This window comes from Piliocolobus tephrosceles, chromosome 8 (assembly GCF_002776525.5).
Source record: "Piliocolobus tephrosceles isolate RC106 chromosome 8, ASM277652v3, whole genome shotgun sequence".
NCBI classification, from domain to species: Eukaryota; Metazoa; Chordata; class Mammalia; order Primates; family Cercopithecidae; genus Piliocolobus; species Piliocolobus tephrosceles.
Genome location: NC_045441.1, coordinates 94,420,452 through 94,435,947, shown reverse-complemented (window position 1 = coordinate 94,435,947; position 15,496 = coordinate 94,420,452). Strand labels below are relative to the sequence as shown.

The 15,496-nt window shown below is 42.6% G+C and overlaps 1 protein-coding gene across 1 annotated transcript in view; it reads right to left on the bottom strand.

The window, feature by feature from the left end:
• MAGI2 (membrane associated guanylate kinase, WW and PDZ domain containing 2) overlaps window positions 1–15,496 on the bottom strand; it is a 1,516,313-nt gene that overhangs the window by 38,709 nt on the left and 1,462,108 nt on the right. Inside the window, exon 22 of the mRNA XM_026448702.1 lies at window positions 8,112–8,200. Coding sequence (XP_026304487.1) covers window positions 8,112–8,200 — 89 coding nt within the window. The remainder of the gene's footprint in view (window positions 1–8,111; window positions 8,201–15,496) is intronic.

Genomic DNA, 15,496 nt, shown 5'->3' with positions numbered 1-15,496 from the left:
GGGGGCTGAGGCAGGTGGATCACCTGAGGTCAGGAGTTCAAGACCAGCCTGGCCAAAATGGTGAAACCTCTTCTCTGCTAAAAATACAAAAAATTAGCCAGGCATGGTGGAGGGCACCTGTAATCCCAGCTACCCGGGAGGCTGAGGCAGGAGAATCACTTGAACCCAGGAGGCAGAGGTTGTAGTGAGCTGAGATCACACTATTGCACTCCAGCCTGGGCAACAAGAGAAAAACTCCATCTCAAAAATAAAAATAAAAATACACAGAAAATAACAAGTGTTGGCAAGGATGTGAAGAAATTAGAACTCTTGTGTTCTGTTTGTGGGATTGTAAGTGTGGCCATTATGGAAACGGTATGGAAGTTCTTCAAAAAAATAAATATAGAATTACCATACAATCCAACAATCCCACTTTTGGATATTTTTATATATATATATATATATAAAATTTACATATATATGCACACATAAAATATATATGCATATAAAATATATAGGATGTCAAGGAGATACTTGCACATTCATGTTTGTTGCAGCATATATACACACACACACACACATATATGAAAAACATCTTGAATATAAAAAGAGACATTAAGTATTCCTGCTACTTGCTTTTTCTGTGGTAGTGAATTTTCATAAGGAATTGCAAAAAGACCCAAGTCCTTTTTTTGAAGGTACTATGCTAACATCAAACAATCTTTCATCAGAAAAACCCAGTGTATGAAAGTAGCTAGCTCCACGTGGTCACAGTACAATGATTGTGTCCATACATTAAAGTTGGGGTTATGAGGGAAAGTGGCCTCTGTGTCACTGCTCATGTGTCACAAAGTAGCAGGAAGGTGACACAGAGCCTGGAGCAGGCAAGGGAATGTCTGTGTTCTTTCTCTCCTTTGCCAGCCTCCCTCCCCCGACTTTTCCATGCCCTTCCCTGGGGACTCCATCGCCTCTTTTGGTTTTAACTGCTGAAGCCACGACTATGATGCAGTTGCTTGTTGTGAATCACTATTTGAATGTTCACATACATCTTAAAATTCCATTTTTTTGTTTTTTGAGATTGAATTTTGCTTTGTTGCCCAGGCTGGTGTGCAATGGCACAATCTCAGCTCACTGCAACCTCTGCCTCCCGGGTTCAAGCGATTCTCCTGCCTCAGCCTCCTGCATAACTGGGATTACAGGCAGGTGCCACCACGCCTGACTAATCGTAATCCCAAAGTGCTGGGATTACAGGCATGAGCTACCGCTCCTCAGATTAGTTCATTCATAGTACTCTGCATGTTAGCATTAAAAAGGAACTAAGGCATCAAATAACTGAATCCTATTATTTTATGGATGAGTAGACCAAGGTCCAGAGAAATTAGATAATTCTTGAAAGGCTGCACAGCTAGTTAACAGCATCACTTTAGAATTTTCCTGTTTTTTTCCCTGATGATGGCTCTGCCGTTTTCTCAAATACTTAGTTTCTAATGCGGGGATACTTTTTGAGTCCTTCTTAATTCTTAGTCCTTTTTACCATCATTCAACAGGTTTTATTGATTCTTCTTTCAAGTTGCAGGTATTGCCAACTCACCTGCATCTTACTTCTGTTTTTAGTACCTCATGACCCCATTCCTGCATCTCCTAGGTTATCTTAATAGCTTATCTGATCTACCTCTAGTCCACTGGTTATTAGCTCTGGCTGCTCATCATATTGACCTGGGGCATGTTAACAACAACAGAAGCCCACCTCTGCCTGCCAGTCTTTCCCACCCCATTCTGGTTGAATTGGTCTGGGGAGGAGACTCGGTGGGTATTTTTCAAATCCAAATCCACAGGTAATTATAATGGGTAGCCAGGATTAAAAACCTTTTCCAGAAATGTTTGCCACCACCCACTTCTTTGGCAGTGTCAATGTGATGTTTGCCCATGCCAATCACATGTTTGCCACCAAAGCACTTCTTTGGCAGTGTCAATGTGATGCTTGAGAACTTTCTGTGCCTTCTCATTGCCATTAGTTTCTAGATATCTGCTTCTTCCAAGCATTCAAAGATTTTGTGACTTTGCCTTTTGGTAGGAACCCTATGTTCTAGACATATCATTTGCGTGTTAGCTTCGAAATCATCTCTGAAAATATCCAACATTCATTTCAAGATGTAGAGCCCTTTGCTGTCCTCTCTGCCCATCCAAAACCCACTGGCTCCTCAAGGGCATCTCAGGACTACCTTCCTCCAAGGAGCCCTGTCTGACTATTCTGGTCATTATTTCTGCCACTTGCCTCAAACTATCTTATTCTGGTTTGTACTCTCTTATTCTAACTAAGTATTTTCAGCTCTTTAGTGAGATGGAGAGCTCCTCGAGGGAGGGGCAATGGCACATTTTTTTTTTTTTTTTTTCTGGAGTCCCTACAGCATCAAACAATGGCTGACACGTTAGAGGCAGATTTGATTAAACTTGGTATAGACCCAGGAGACTAGAAGGGAGCTTAGAGAATTTTTGTGGTGGCTCCTTTTCACAGCAGAAAGGCAGGTACAGAATCCCATTCAGACAGACCTAATGTTAGCTCTCGTTCCACAGGTCCTGGTTACCTTCTGTCTCCAGGAGACTGTGCTAGATGTGGCATTTCTGCAGCCCAGCAGCAACTCTGGCACATTAGACTGCAGTTTGTGCTGCCAACATAGGTCACAATTACAATTTGAGAAACAACACTTTATAGTAACAATAAAACTTAGATGAACCAGAAGCAACTACCTGGAACATTCTATTAGCCAGTTTTCCTCCACTCAACCATTAACACAAAGAGATTCATTACATGAGAATAAGTGGATAGGCAGGAAATTATTTAAAAAACAAAACAAAAGGGAAACCTCCCGCCCACCACCTTCAGATTACGTTGAGAGTATTGGTGGAAATTTGGGCCATCAATCTTGTGGCTTCTACAACCATCTAAACAAAAACCCGCACTGAAATTTGCTGTCAGAATGATGACTTCATGATACTGCAAGATGTTTATTCGTCCATTCACTTATTTATTCAGTCTTTCTTGTTGTCCTCAATCTGCTAAGCACTGTACAAAGAACCTAGGTTCCTGGCTTCAAGGAGTTTGAATACCACAAGGGGAGGAAGTATGTGGACACTGATAACTATGCTGCGAAGCAGAGAGTGAGAGAGAACAGGAGAGAAGCATGAGGGCTATGAGACTTCAGAGGTCTGAGAGATGCCTTCTGATTGCTGGACTTGGGAAAGGATTCATGGAGGAGGCAGGCTTTGGACCTGGTTCTTGAAGGAGGATAAGATTTGGGGAAAGGGTTTACTAAGCCAAGAAAACAACCCTGAAGGTGGGGATGCAGGGCAATGACAAGTGTTCCCATGTAACTGGAGCACACCTATGTAATGGAATATTGCATGAGATAGGAGATCAGAGTGAATAGCAGGATGGGGCCAAATTACGGATGGCTTGGGGATGCACTTAAAGGTTTTTTGTTGGGCGCAGCGGCTCACACCTGTAATCCCAGCTCTATGGGGGGCCAAGGCAGGCAGATCACTTGAGGCCAGGAGTTCGAGACCAGCCTGGCCAACACGGCGAAACCCTGTCTCTATTAAAAATACAAAAAATAGCTGGGGGCAGTGGCATATGCCTGTAATTCTAGCTACCTGGGAGGCTGAAGTGAGAATTGCTTGAACCAGGAAGGCAGAGATTCCCTTGAGTCGAGATTGCGCCACTATACTCCAGACTGAGTGACAGCGCAAGACTGTCTCAGAAAAAAAAAAAACTTTTCTTTTTTTTTTGGGTGGAAAATATTTTTGAGTGGGGCAATCCTTTAGGACAATTGTGGCATCAATGAGCAGGGAAGATATACCATAGCAGTATAGCAGTAGGGCAAACAGGTAAAGGCTGTCTAATCCAGGGGAGTGGGCCTGAACTGGGACAGAATGACAATGGGAGTGGAGGAGAGGCTGACATGGGAAATGAAAGAAGTATGCTCACACCTGGGGACTGGTTGTACACACACACACACAGACACTGACACACAGAGACACAGACACACACACACACACACAGACACAGACACACGAGTAGGGAAGCCAGTCAATGTAGTTTTGAGCCAATCATGAGGGTTGATGGTCCCTTAATTAATAGGTGATTCAAAAGGAGGAATATTTTGGGAGGGAAGGTCATGAATACAATTTTGAATGCATAAATGCAGGGTATCTGGGTAGAATTGTCTAGCAGGCAGCTTGATGTCTTGGGATGAAGCTGTGAAATGAAGGCAGGGGTGGCAAACAGACACAAGAGTCCTCTGCACGGTGGGACAGGTGGAACCATGAGAGCAAGAGAGGTCTGAAGGAAAGGGTGGGGAGGGCTGTTGCGGGTGGAAAGAGAGTTGAAGACCCCAGAGGAGTAACTGAACAGGTAAGAGAAAATCCCGCGAATACATTGACCAACAGTGTTAGCTGTTACAGGGAGTCCTAAGGGGCTGAAGGGTTGAATCCGTCATTAGATTTTGTTATTGTAGTGAAACTGGCGATCTTTGAGGGGACTTCGTCATTGGAGTCTTGATAAAATTCAGACTTCAAAATGCAGTATGTCATGGGAAAAGAGAAACTGGGGAGAGCACGCCTGTTTCCAGAATACTTTATACGTCAAGACGGGAAAGGAACCCAAGAAATGCTTTCAACAGGAGTGCGATTTTTTTTTTGTAAACTACAAGCACCCCGTTTTCCTTAACCATTCCCCATATAGAGAGTTACTTTAGTGTAGAGGTGGTATCTTACTCATCTTTACACTCTGACCACCTCTGCCCTCTGAAAAAAGAAAGCAGAAACACCAGGGCCTGGGCCGCCATGGCTGGAGCTAAGTGGGAGCTCTAGTGATCTGAGGTGGGTGCCCACACTGGGTGGGCTCCTGGGGTGGCTCAGAACATGGGGAGGCATGTGGGGAGGGCCTCTGGAGAGGTCCATGGAGTAGTAGGTGAAGGTCACTTCCACCCACAAGCCACACAAAGCCATCATGTCTCGAGTGCTATGCGCCTGGCATTGCGCCAATCCTCTCCATTCTCCCTCCTTTTCTAACTTGCTTCCCAGCCTATCTCTGGACGGTGCAACCACTTTTTCATCTAGAAAATGGGTAATTATTTTTGAAGGCCCTCTCTGGCTTCCAAATTGCTTTTCTCTTCTGGTTCTCTTCCTGTCTCTCAGATTGCCCTCTCCTGATTTTCTTCATCAACTCCTCTTACTTCCCAGTCCAATGTGGCTTTGTCATCTGGCGCTCCTCTCTATGTACACAGTGGGTGCTCTCTGGGAGAGCTCAGCCCCACTTACGGCTCCAAGTCCTCTCCAAGACTCCCCAAATGCTCTGGCTCCAGCTCCCGAGTGCCTCATCCAAGTGCCCTATTTCTGGCCTTCCTCACTTCAGTGTCTCTCAGACCTCTGAAGCTCAACAAGTCCAGAACTCACCTCATCATCCTTCTGCCTAAGCTTGGCCCTTCACTCGTGTTTCCCGTTAGCTTCCTGACATCATCTTCCACCCAGCCTCGGGTCACAGTCCTCCCCCCTGAGCCTGTCCTTCACATTCATTATTCACCAACCTTCTTTATTTCATCAATGAAATGACGGAAATATCCCCAATATCCAACCCCAATGTGCTATTTCCACCACCACTTTCTTAATTCTGGCCCTTACGTCATTTGCTACTGAGGTATATTTCCAAATACAGATGTTTTTACCCTCCCATTAAAAAATTTCTTTTGGTGACATCTGATTATATAAACCTCAGATTCCTTTGCTTGGGATAGAAGGTCCTTCTTTTCTTTTCTTTTCTTTTGAGACAGGGTCTCGCTCTGTCACCCAGGCTGGAGTGCAGTAGCACAATCATAGCTCACTGCAGCCTCAAACGCCTGGGCTCAAGAAATCCTCTTGCCTCAGTTTCCCAAGTAGCTGGGACTACAGCCACATGCTAGCACACCTGCCTAATTTTTAATTTTTTTTTAATAGATAGGGTCTTGCTATGTTGCCCAGGTTGGTCTCAATCTCTTAGCCTCAAGCCATCCTCCTGCCTTGGCCTCCCAAAATGTTGGGATTACAGGTGTGAGCCACCGTGCCCAGCCAGAAGGCTATTTTTTAAAGGGCTCCTCCTTCATTTTGGCCATCCCCCTTTCCCATTTGGTTTATGTTAGAGCTTTTCTGAACACATCTCCCTGACTTTGCTTGAACCATTTCATCTGCTTGGAAACAAACAGCCTTATCTTTTTCCCACTCTGGTGAAAGCAATGCCCAGCTAAAATTTTACCACTTGGGTAGAATTTTCTACAATTCTGCTAAGCAGATTTAGTTTACTGCCCACTTTGGGTTCTTATCACCCTTTGCTAATACTATTTATCTTGTCCCATTACATAATTATCTCCCTGTCTTCCATCCTAGCTTATGAATGGACATGGCAGAGCCTTTCTTATTAATCTTTATATCTCTTGCAATGAGCAACAGACCTTGGGTCACAGGTGGTGCTTGATAGATGCTTATGGAACTGAACTGAAACCACAAAGAGCCCTCACTCTCTTTTTTTAAAGTTAATGACTCTAGTGAATTGACTCAGGCCTCCTCATCCCCATGGATTACAGACTAGTTAAAGTAAATTATATGGCAAGCATAGACCTTTCTTTTGTCAGAAACAGAAATCTAGCCCTCCTTAACCTATAGTCATTGGACTAGATTTCCCCAATAATTATTCCATGACTTTATCTCTTTCCTAGCACATTGCAACTTTCTCCTTTATGCCCTAGCTTAGCTACGTAGTTTTCCCCTGATCAACAGGTTACCTTTTGAGAGACATATTTTGGAAAATTATACATTTCAAACTTGTTTTTGTAGACAGCTTCAAGGAATGACTGTGATGGTTGTGTGTGTGGCTGTGTGTGTATGTATATCTACCTAAATTGATATCAGCATAAACCTTTTTGATAAGAAGATGTTTAGTAGTAAGCCAATTAAATAATTTACTTAATGAATAATGTTGTCTTTTATGTTAAATTCTAGCCAGACCTGGATGGTAATTAGCAGGGTCATTAACAATTGGAAAATATGTTTCAGAAAAAATTCAGAGAGCCAGTTTAAAAGAATTTGGTGGACAGACACTTAGCCATGGCTGTGACAGTGTGAATGGGATAGAATCAAACCAGAATTGAGAAGTGTGTCAGTTTGATTTATATTTATATGGCTAACTATGGAGACTGAGCATGAGTACAGTTTCTGCTAAAAAGCCAAAGTGACATATAAAATCCCAGTCCAATTAAATTGTGGCAGTAGCCACATGCCACCGCAGAACGTGACAGTGAAATGTGGGCTGCTCTAGGGATGTATTTGAGGGGTAAAAAGTTGCTTGAACCATAGTTGCAAGGCTATCATCTACATTCTGATTTTTTAAAAAATTACGGGTTACATTTTCTTTCCTCGAAATTTTTTACCAAGGCTAAAATGTAGCCAACACTTGAGAATATTCCCTTTGAAACAGTAGCGAATACTAACTTGATGTAAAGTTATGACTACTTTAAAAAAATAGTCACAAATGGGCCCTTAACATTTTTTTTTTCTTTAAACTTGGTGCATCACTGAGTATGGAGGAAGGAAGGTGACAGGATCTTGTCCTGATTGGATAACTGCCACAGAGCAGGCTGGGAAGTACCCATGATGCCAGGTGGAGTTTGGAGTTTCTAGGGCTAGAAGGCCTGGCAACTGTGGCTCTCTTTCTATCAGACACAAAAAGGATAGCTTAGGTTACAGCTGTCTATACTTTGGCTGAGAGGAAACAAATTTAGTGACTTGCACTGAATCTAAGGGAGGATGCTCTGAAATGTGTGGGGTGGAATGCGGCCAGTGCTGCTCTGCTGTTCTCTACCTGCTTCCTTCCTGCTGGGGTCATTCTAGGCTGGCCCCTGCAAGAATGCGGTGCATCTCAAATTTTCATGGATCTGAAAATCCTATCCTTATCACTTACAAGGTCTCAGGTATACATATATTCCAGAACTCTAGAAATAATTAGACAAGCTACTATGAAAGAGAAAGCATTATACATCAGTTAAAAACATATGCAAAACCAAGGCTAATTAGAGAAAGATAATATTCATGCAGATTTTACAAACCGTGTCTTTAGGGTGGCCCAATAAGTAGAAATATGGGGACCCATGCTTGTCACTTTTCATGCACATGGAGAGACTGGAAGGTACCATTCCTAAAGGAAGGGGAGGAACAGCCTAGGACCAATCATTAGAATTAACAGAACCAGTAACAAAGATATATTATTACTGTTAGAATCAAGATTGCTTAGTATGTTTAGAGCAGTTGAATAAAAATTATCTAGGCAGTAAGAATAAAGACTTTAAGTAAAGCTAACCCTGTCAAGCATGCAGCAAGTGAAATTAGTGAAAGACTGAGCTATATGTGTATTTCAAAAGTAGACTTTTCTCAAAATACTGAGGGCATCCTGAGGTGCTTTAATGGAGGCACAAATGTTAATAAAATTTGAATGGTAATATATAAATTCTTGTAGGCTTTTCTCATAATAATGAGATGTTTTAGTGATATCAACTGTCATTTGAGAATCGGTCACAGTAATCATTTCTAAAATTTAAAAGGATTATAAAAATAAATACATAGTGTCCCCACGTTTATATTTATATTGTCTCTAATAATCTCATAAATTCATATAGTTCCCCTTACCACCAAACTTTTCTTATTAAATTCAAAGTTCATGGTCGGGCACAGTGGCTCATGCCTATAATCCCAGCAATTTGGGAGGCTGAGGTGGGCGGAACGTTTGAGGTCAGGAGTTCAAGGCCAGCCTGGCCAACATGGTGAAACCCCATCTCTGCTAAAAATATAAAAATTAGCTGGGCGTGGTGGTGCGCAACTGTAGTCCCATCTACTTAGGAGGCTGAGGCAGGAGAATCACTTGAACCCCGGAGGCAGAGGTTGCAGTGAGCCGAGATAGCACCACTGCATACAAGTCTGGGCATCAGAGTGAGACTCTGTCTTAAAAAAAAAAAAATCATAGTTGACTTGCTGGATGTAATTGCTTTCTGGAAGAAAATAAAACTCAAAAAAAAAAAAATGTAGCAATGTCTTGCCTGTTCTTTTCCACTGTACTCACCTGCTGTGGATTGTGCTTTGAAACCACCCTCTTTGTGGTTCTCTTGGTCTGAATCTAGCTCAGATCATGGACTCCAGTTCTTTACCTACACAAAGTACTAGAAATTCTGGAATATCTAGATAGTAATTTCCAAGAGACAGGCCCCTAGAAGAGGCAACAACTGCTCCCTGCACTGCCTGTGTTCGCTCAGCTCTGCTCAGGGTGAGATAAGGGGGATGTACTCATGGTGAGGTTAATGTGATCAGAAGAACTTAATCCATGCAGCTTGGATGTTTTGAGGCCTGATTTCCTCTTTGCCAGCAACACTGATTCTCCCCATGTACATGCCCAACTTGCTCCACACGTGGCCCTATGTATACATGGCTTCAATGTGCAGAATGGAATTACACTCCACATCAATTTTGGGTTTTGCCACAGGGGGTATTTTTCATAGCATGGTGTGTTTGAGGAAAGGGACAGTATAGGCGGAGCCCTAACACCTCGAGGTTAAATGGAAAGTAGAACCTCTGGGTGGTAAGAAAGCACATGCTTAACAATAAATGTCAGAAGTAGAAATTAAATTTCAGGATTTATTAATTGAGTTTACCACTTAGCCCTGCCAAGATGCAAGTAATTTTGTGTGAAAATGATCAAGCTGTTTCAGTGTCACACAGTGAAGGCTCTCATTTGGTTTTAAACATGGCCTTTACTGGGCTTGGAAGATACACGTGCTAGGAGACCTCATGCCCAGAAGGTCAAATAAAAGGGCCCAGAGCATGGTGGAAATAAATTGCTGTGAAGGCTGGAGTAGAAACGGAAGTGAAATGTGAGAAACAGAGAGTTGCATACTGTGCTAGGCACATTAATGCATACATTATGAGTGTATGTATCCAATCCTAAAACCCAGGATCCCAATAAGGCCAGGGTCACTGTTGAAGAGTTCATGCTGAACAGACCAGAGACCTTGCTACAGAACTGTAAAAGCAGGTTATTTTGAAAGCAAATGTTGAGCCACTTTATAGTTAACAGCTATTTAGTCTGGGCTAAGTGTGTGTTTGTTGTTCTATTAAAAAATCTTGAATCCAAACAGCACATTGATGAATGTGTGATTCTTAAGTTTAGAGATTTTGTTGTAGAGAATACAATTCAAGCCTGGAGTAAGGCATTATATGATTTTATTTGTGATCCTGACAGAAGGTTTATAGTTAAATATTGGGAGTTCTTATCAGAACAGGACATTGGGGCAATCCTAACTTTGAGCAAGGCTATAGACAGTTTGTGAATAACAAAAATCTGGACTTATGGTAAAAAATACAGAGACAATAAGAAGGTTGTTGGTTGCCAGGGTGAGTGTGGACGGAATGGATGAATAGATGGAGCACAGAGTGTTTTTAGGGCAGTGCCATTACTCTGTATGATACTACAATGGTGGACACATGTCATTAGACATTTGTCTGCACCCGTAGAATGTACAACAGTGGTCTCCAACATTTTTGGCACCAGGGACTAACAGTTTTATGGAAGACAATTTTTCCACAGACCAGGTAGGGGTAGGGGGATGGCTTCAGGATGAAACTGTTCCACCTCAGATCATCAGGCATTAGACTCGCACAAGGAACAGGCAACCTAGAACCCTCGCATGTGCCATTCACAGTAGGGTTTGCGCCCCATGAGAATCTAATGCTGCCACTGATCTGACAGGAGGTGGAGCTCAGGCAGTAAAGCTCGATCGCCCACTGCTTACCTACAGCTGTGTGGCCTGGTTCCTAACAGACTATGGACCAGTCAGGATCTGCAGTCCAGGGTACAACACTAAGACCCAACCCTGTGTCAACTGTGGACTCCGAGTGATAACAATGTGTCAATGTAGGTTCGTCAGTTGTGACAAATGCACACAGAGGTAGGGGTGCTGATCATGGCGGTGGCTATGCATGAATGGGAGCAGGGAGTATATGGGAAATCTCTGTGCCTTTCTCTCAAATTTGCTGTGAACCCAAAACTGCCTTAAAAAATCAAATCTTAAAAAAAGCTGGCGTTACGGACTCACTGTTTCTTCCACTGGAAATGAGGGGTTTAGACTACTTTAGTTAAAAAAACGAAAGCTTGAGTTATTTGACTAGGGGAAGCCAGGACAGGGCAGTAGGCACGGGCCTGGCTGAAGTGATGCTTTGGAGACTCGTCTCTTGCTGGTTATGGCAGTTGGTTGGACCTACCCTGGAATTTGTCTTAAGATCCTGGACTGTACTTTGAGCAGCCGGGCTTTGTTGTTAAACTCCTTAAGATCAACACCTTTTCTGTAATGTCTCTATTTCAAGACAAGAGAAAATTAGACTGGAGGAAACAGCTTTGGCATGTAGCACCAACTTTGAAACGGGTCCAGCCGAGAGGTTCGAAGGCTTTTCTGGAATCAACATTCTCATGTTGTGAACCACAGGGCCAGACTCTTCGTGATGAGGAGAGCTCAGATTGTCAAAAAGGCATGATATGGAAAATGGGAGGACAATGGGAGGACAACCTAGTTTCCTTTCTCTGAGTTGCAAGGGCTGACAAGTCAGAATGGAGAGCAATTCAGATGTGAGGGACAAAGGCTGAAGGGGTGGGGCACACTCAAACAGCGGGAAGCCATGGACAGAAAGAGGGCAACAAGTAGAAACTTCAGCAGGCCTGGCCTTTACAATGGAACTAGAGCAGATATGTCTTGCAATCCCCAGGATATGATATTCCCTGAATTTCCTGGAATGGCATTAATATTGAAAAAACATAGAGTCCTGGACTGAACTGACTCAGTCAGAATCTCCAGAGGCTCTGTGGAGAGCGAGAGGGAATGCAGGCATCTGTGTATTTAAAAGGCTGAATCATTTCTCTAAGACTCTGTGTGTGTGTGTGTATGTGTGTGTGTGAGAGAGAGAGAGAGATTGAAAGAGAGAGAGAGGAAGACAGAGAGGAGAGAGAGACAGAGAGAGAAAGAGAGAGAGGCTTCTGATTCTTCTTAAAGAAGTGTTAATTTTTCTCCTCTTCTGCATCTTACGATTTTCTTAGTTTCCATATTTGATCTTGTCCCTTCATCCTCAATCTCAGCTCCTCACCCCACAATCCCCCGTAGTGTAAGAAACATTTTCTTAAATTGGTGACTTCTTTAAGGTCTGCTCCAGAGTTCTTACAGTATTCAGCAATGTTTCCACTAAGGCAGCTGCCTTTTCTCCTGGACTCTTAGGGAAAGCAGCTCTCTTGTGGGAGAGCTCAGCTTCGTGTTGGGGCAAGGAAGGGAATGTTCCTATTAGATCCTAAAATATGACTCTCCATGATGGGTTACTAGAGGAGCTGGTACCTTCAGGTTTTCCAGGATCTATATGGGTGTGTTTCTTGATGGAGTTTGGGAAAGATACCTCTTTATTCACTCATCTCCTCCACAACTTAAGTGTTTGGGAATTGAGGAAACCTGGACCTTAAGAGCTAAACAGGTTCTTCTTGGTAGATGTCTTGGTCACTATATATATATGTACTTTTTTTTTTTTTAGACGGAGTCTTGCTCTGTCGCCCAGGCTGGAGTGCAATGGTATGATCTCGGCTCACTAAAACCTCCGCCTCCCGGGTTCAAGCCAATTTTCCTGCCTCAGCCTCCCAAGTAGCTAGGATTACAGGCACATGCCACCACACCTGGCTGATTTCAGGCACATGCTACCACACCTGGCTGATTTTTGTAGTTTTAGTAGAGATGGGGCTTCACCATGTTGGCCAGGCTGGTTTTGAACTCCTGATCTCAGGTGATCCACCCACCTCGGCCTCCCAAAGTGCTGGAATTACAGGTGTGAGCCACTGCACCCGGTCTGGTCTAATATATTTTTATCAGAGTCTTAAATACCTAATAAATTAGGACTTGCAGGTTGTGGGCAGGGCACAGTATATCCTTAAAAAGAAAAATGCAGGTTGCAAATCATGTATGTAAAAAAGAAGTATGTAAAAAAGAAGTATGTAAAAGAGTATGTAAAAAAGTATGTAAAAGAGTATGTAAAAAAGAAGGAATATCATTATAGGCCATGATTTTCAATAAGACAATGGGAAGAAACGTGATTTCGTCTTATCCTAAAATCACTTACAATAGCAAATGAGGTTTGCGCTGAGCAGTGGGGAAAAAGAATTCAGTGTTGTGTTCTTTAAGAAAACCCCTGGCCAGGCCTGGTGACTCATGCCTGTAATCCCAGCAGTTTGGGAGGCCAAGGAGGGTGGATCACCTGAGGTCAGGAGTTTGAGACCAGCCTGGCCAACATGTGAAACTGGTCTCTACTAAAAATACAAAATATTAGCTGGGCGTGGTGGTACATACCTGTAGTCCAAGCTACTCAGGAGGCTGAGGTAGGAGGATCGCTTGAACCTGGGAGGTGGAGTTTGCAGTGAGCCGAGATCACGCCATTGCACTCCAGCCTGGACTACAGAGCCAGACCCTGTCCTCCCCAGCGCCACAAAAAAAAAAAAAAAAAAAAAAAAGCCCCTGTCTCTGGCTCCATGGAATAGGAACTTATTAATTGTAGGTTTTACGGTTAGTGGATTTCCTGGGGTTGCCTAAATGCTGCAGAGAGCATCCTGAGCCTTTCAGCTAGGAAGAACCCTGTTCTCTGTATGATATAACCCAGGGTTCTGCCAGACATTCTGTCCCCTTCCCTAGGTGCTTTATCATTTTCTATTATGCGGTGGAAGGTGTTCTTGAGTGATTTGTGGAACCTCTCATGGAAAAGGAAGATACGCTCAACCATGAATGTCAGAAGCTGAAATTAAATTTTAGAATTTATTATTGCAGCAAGCCACCTTTTGCCCTATTAAAAATGCAGGTGAATTAGTGCCAAGGCTATGGAGCCACTTAAAGCTTCCATCAATGTGGTCTCTGAAGAAGAGGTTAGGGTAATGGTGACCCTCCTTTGTCTTTTATTGAAGGGGCACATCAGCACACCAAGGCAGACCCAGGATGTGAGGTAACACGTCCAGGCTCCCAGAAGTGGCTGACAGCCGCAGGAGGTGAAGAGTGAATTTGATAGATGAAGTTTTGGCTCATGAAATTAGAATTTAGAATAATTCAGACAAGGTCTTAGTAGAGATTTACCCACACTCAGCAAGTTCTTTCTTCAGAAAAAGTACTAATTATTAGCACAAATATTATAAAGGAAATTCTTAACAAACTGAAGAAGCCAAGTGCTCTTCAAGGATTCTTAACACTCTAGAAGTACTTGTTAAATTCTACAAATAATTAATAAAACCCATTTAAATGTTTTTCATGAGAGCAGATCCTTTGAGACCTTTTTATGAGTCACTACTCTGCTAAAAACACATTTCTTCATTATTAGTGTCACTATTAGTGTCATTATTAGTGTCAGCTCACAGAGGACCAGGACTGTATTTTACCTTCAGTGCCTGCAAAGCATCCTGCACATAGTAGGTGTTCAGTAAATCTGGTTTAGTTGAGGAAATATTAATTATATCAACTAATAATATTAATCACAGGATTTGTTCCATATAGAGTACTTGGTAGGAATATATTGTTTGGAGTTTATTTTTGTATTATTGGAGGGAAGAAAGGATGTGCTCAGCAGATAACAGCAAAAAAGATTATAACGGCGTACTTATAATGTTTACTTGGCAATATTTTGTCTTTCTTTTGAGATGGGGCCTTGCTCTGTTGCCCAGGCTCATGTGCAGTGGCATGGTCATGGCTCATTGCATTCTCAACTTCCTATGCATAAATGATTCTCCTGAGTAGCTGGGACCACAGGTGTATGCTACCACGCTTGGCTAATTCATTTATTTATTTTTGTAGAGACAAGGTCTCCCTATGTTGCTTATTCTGGTCTTGAACTCCTGGGCTCAAGCAGTCCTCCTGCCTTGGCCTCCCAAAGTGTTAGGATTAGAGGCATGAGCCACTGCGCCTGGCTGGCAATATATATTCTTAAAGAAGAATAAACAAATGACCCTTACTTATTGCTATCTACATAGAGGCCAGTACTGCTTCACCTGCTGCTCTAATATAATTGTTGAAAGTCATTTTAACTTACTGATTAAAGGAAGACTTTTAACTAAACAACTGTTTGGTCCATTCATGTCTTTAGCTATAGTCACTAGCTCAGATCGATCTGTTTCTCCAATTAGTGCAGTTTTATTATACTCACAAAATGTAAACAATTTCATTTACCAAGTGCTTGTAGTCAAGTCAATACCTGTTATATTAAAGATATGATTAACTTTGAAAATGAAAGCATAGGCAGAAGTATAATTCACTGATTGGCTGTTTCTTCCCCTTTGTGTGGGTATGTGGCGTTAGTTGCTGCTGGGCCATTTTCATTGTGAGATTTCTGCTTCATCCTTTTTAACCCTGCCTGGCCTCCTAAGGCCACCGAGACTCCCACTTAAATT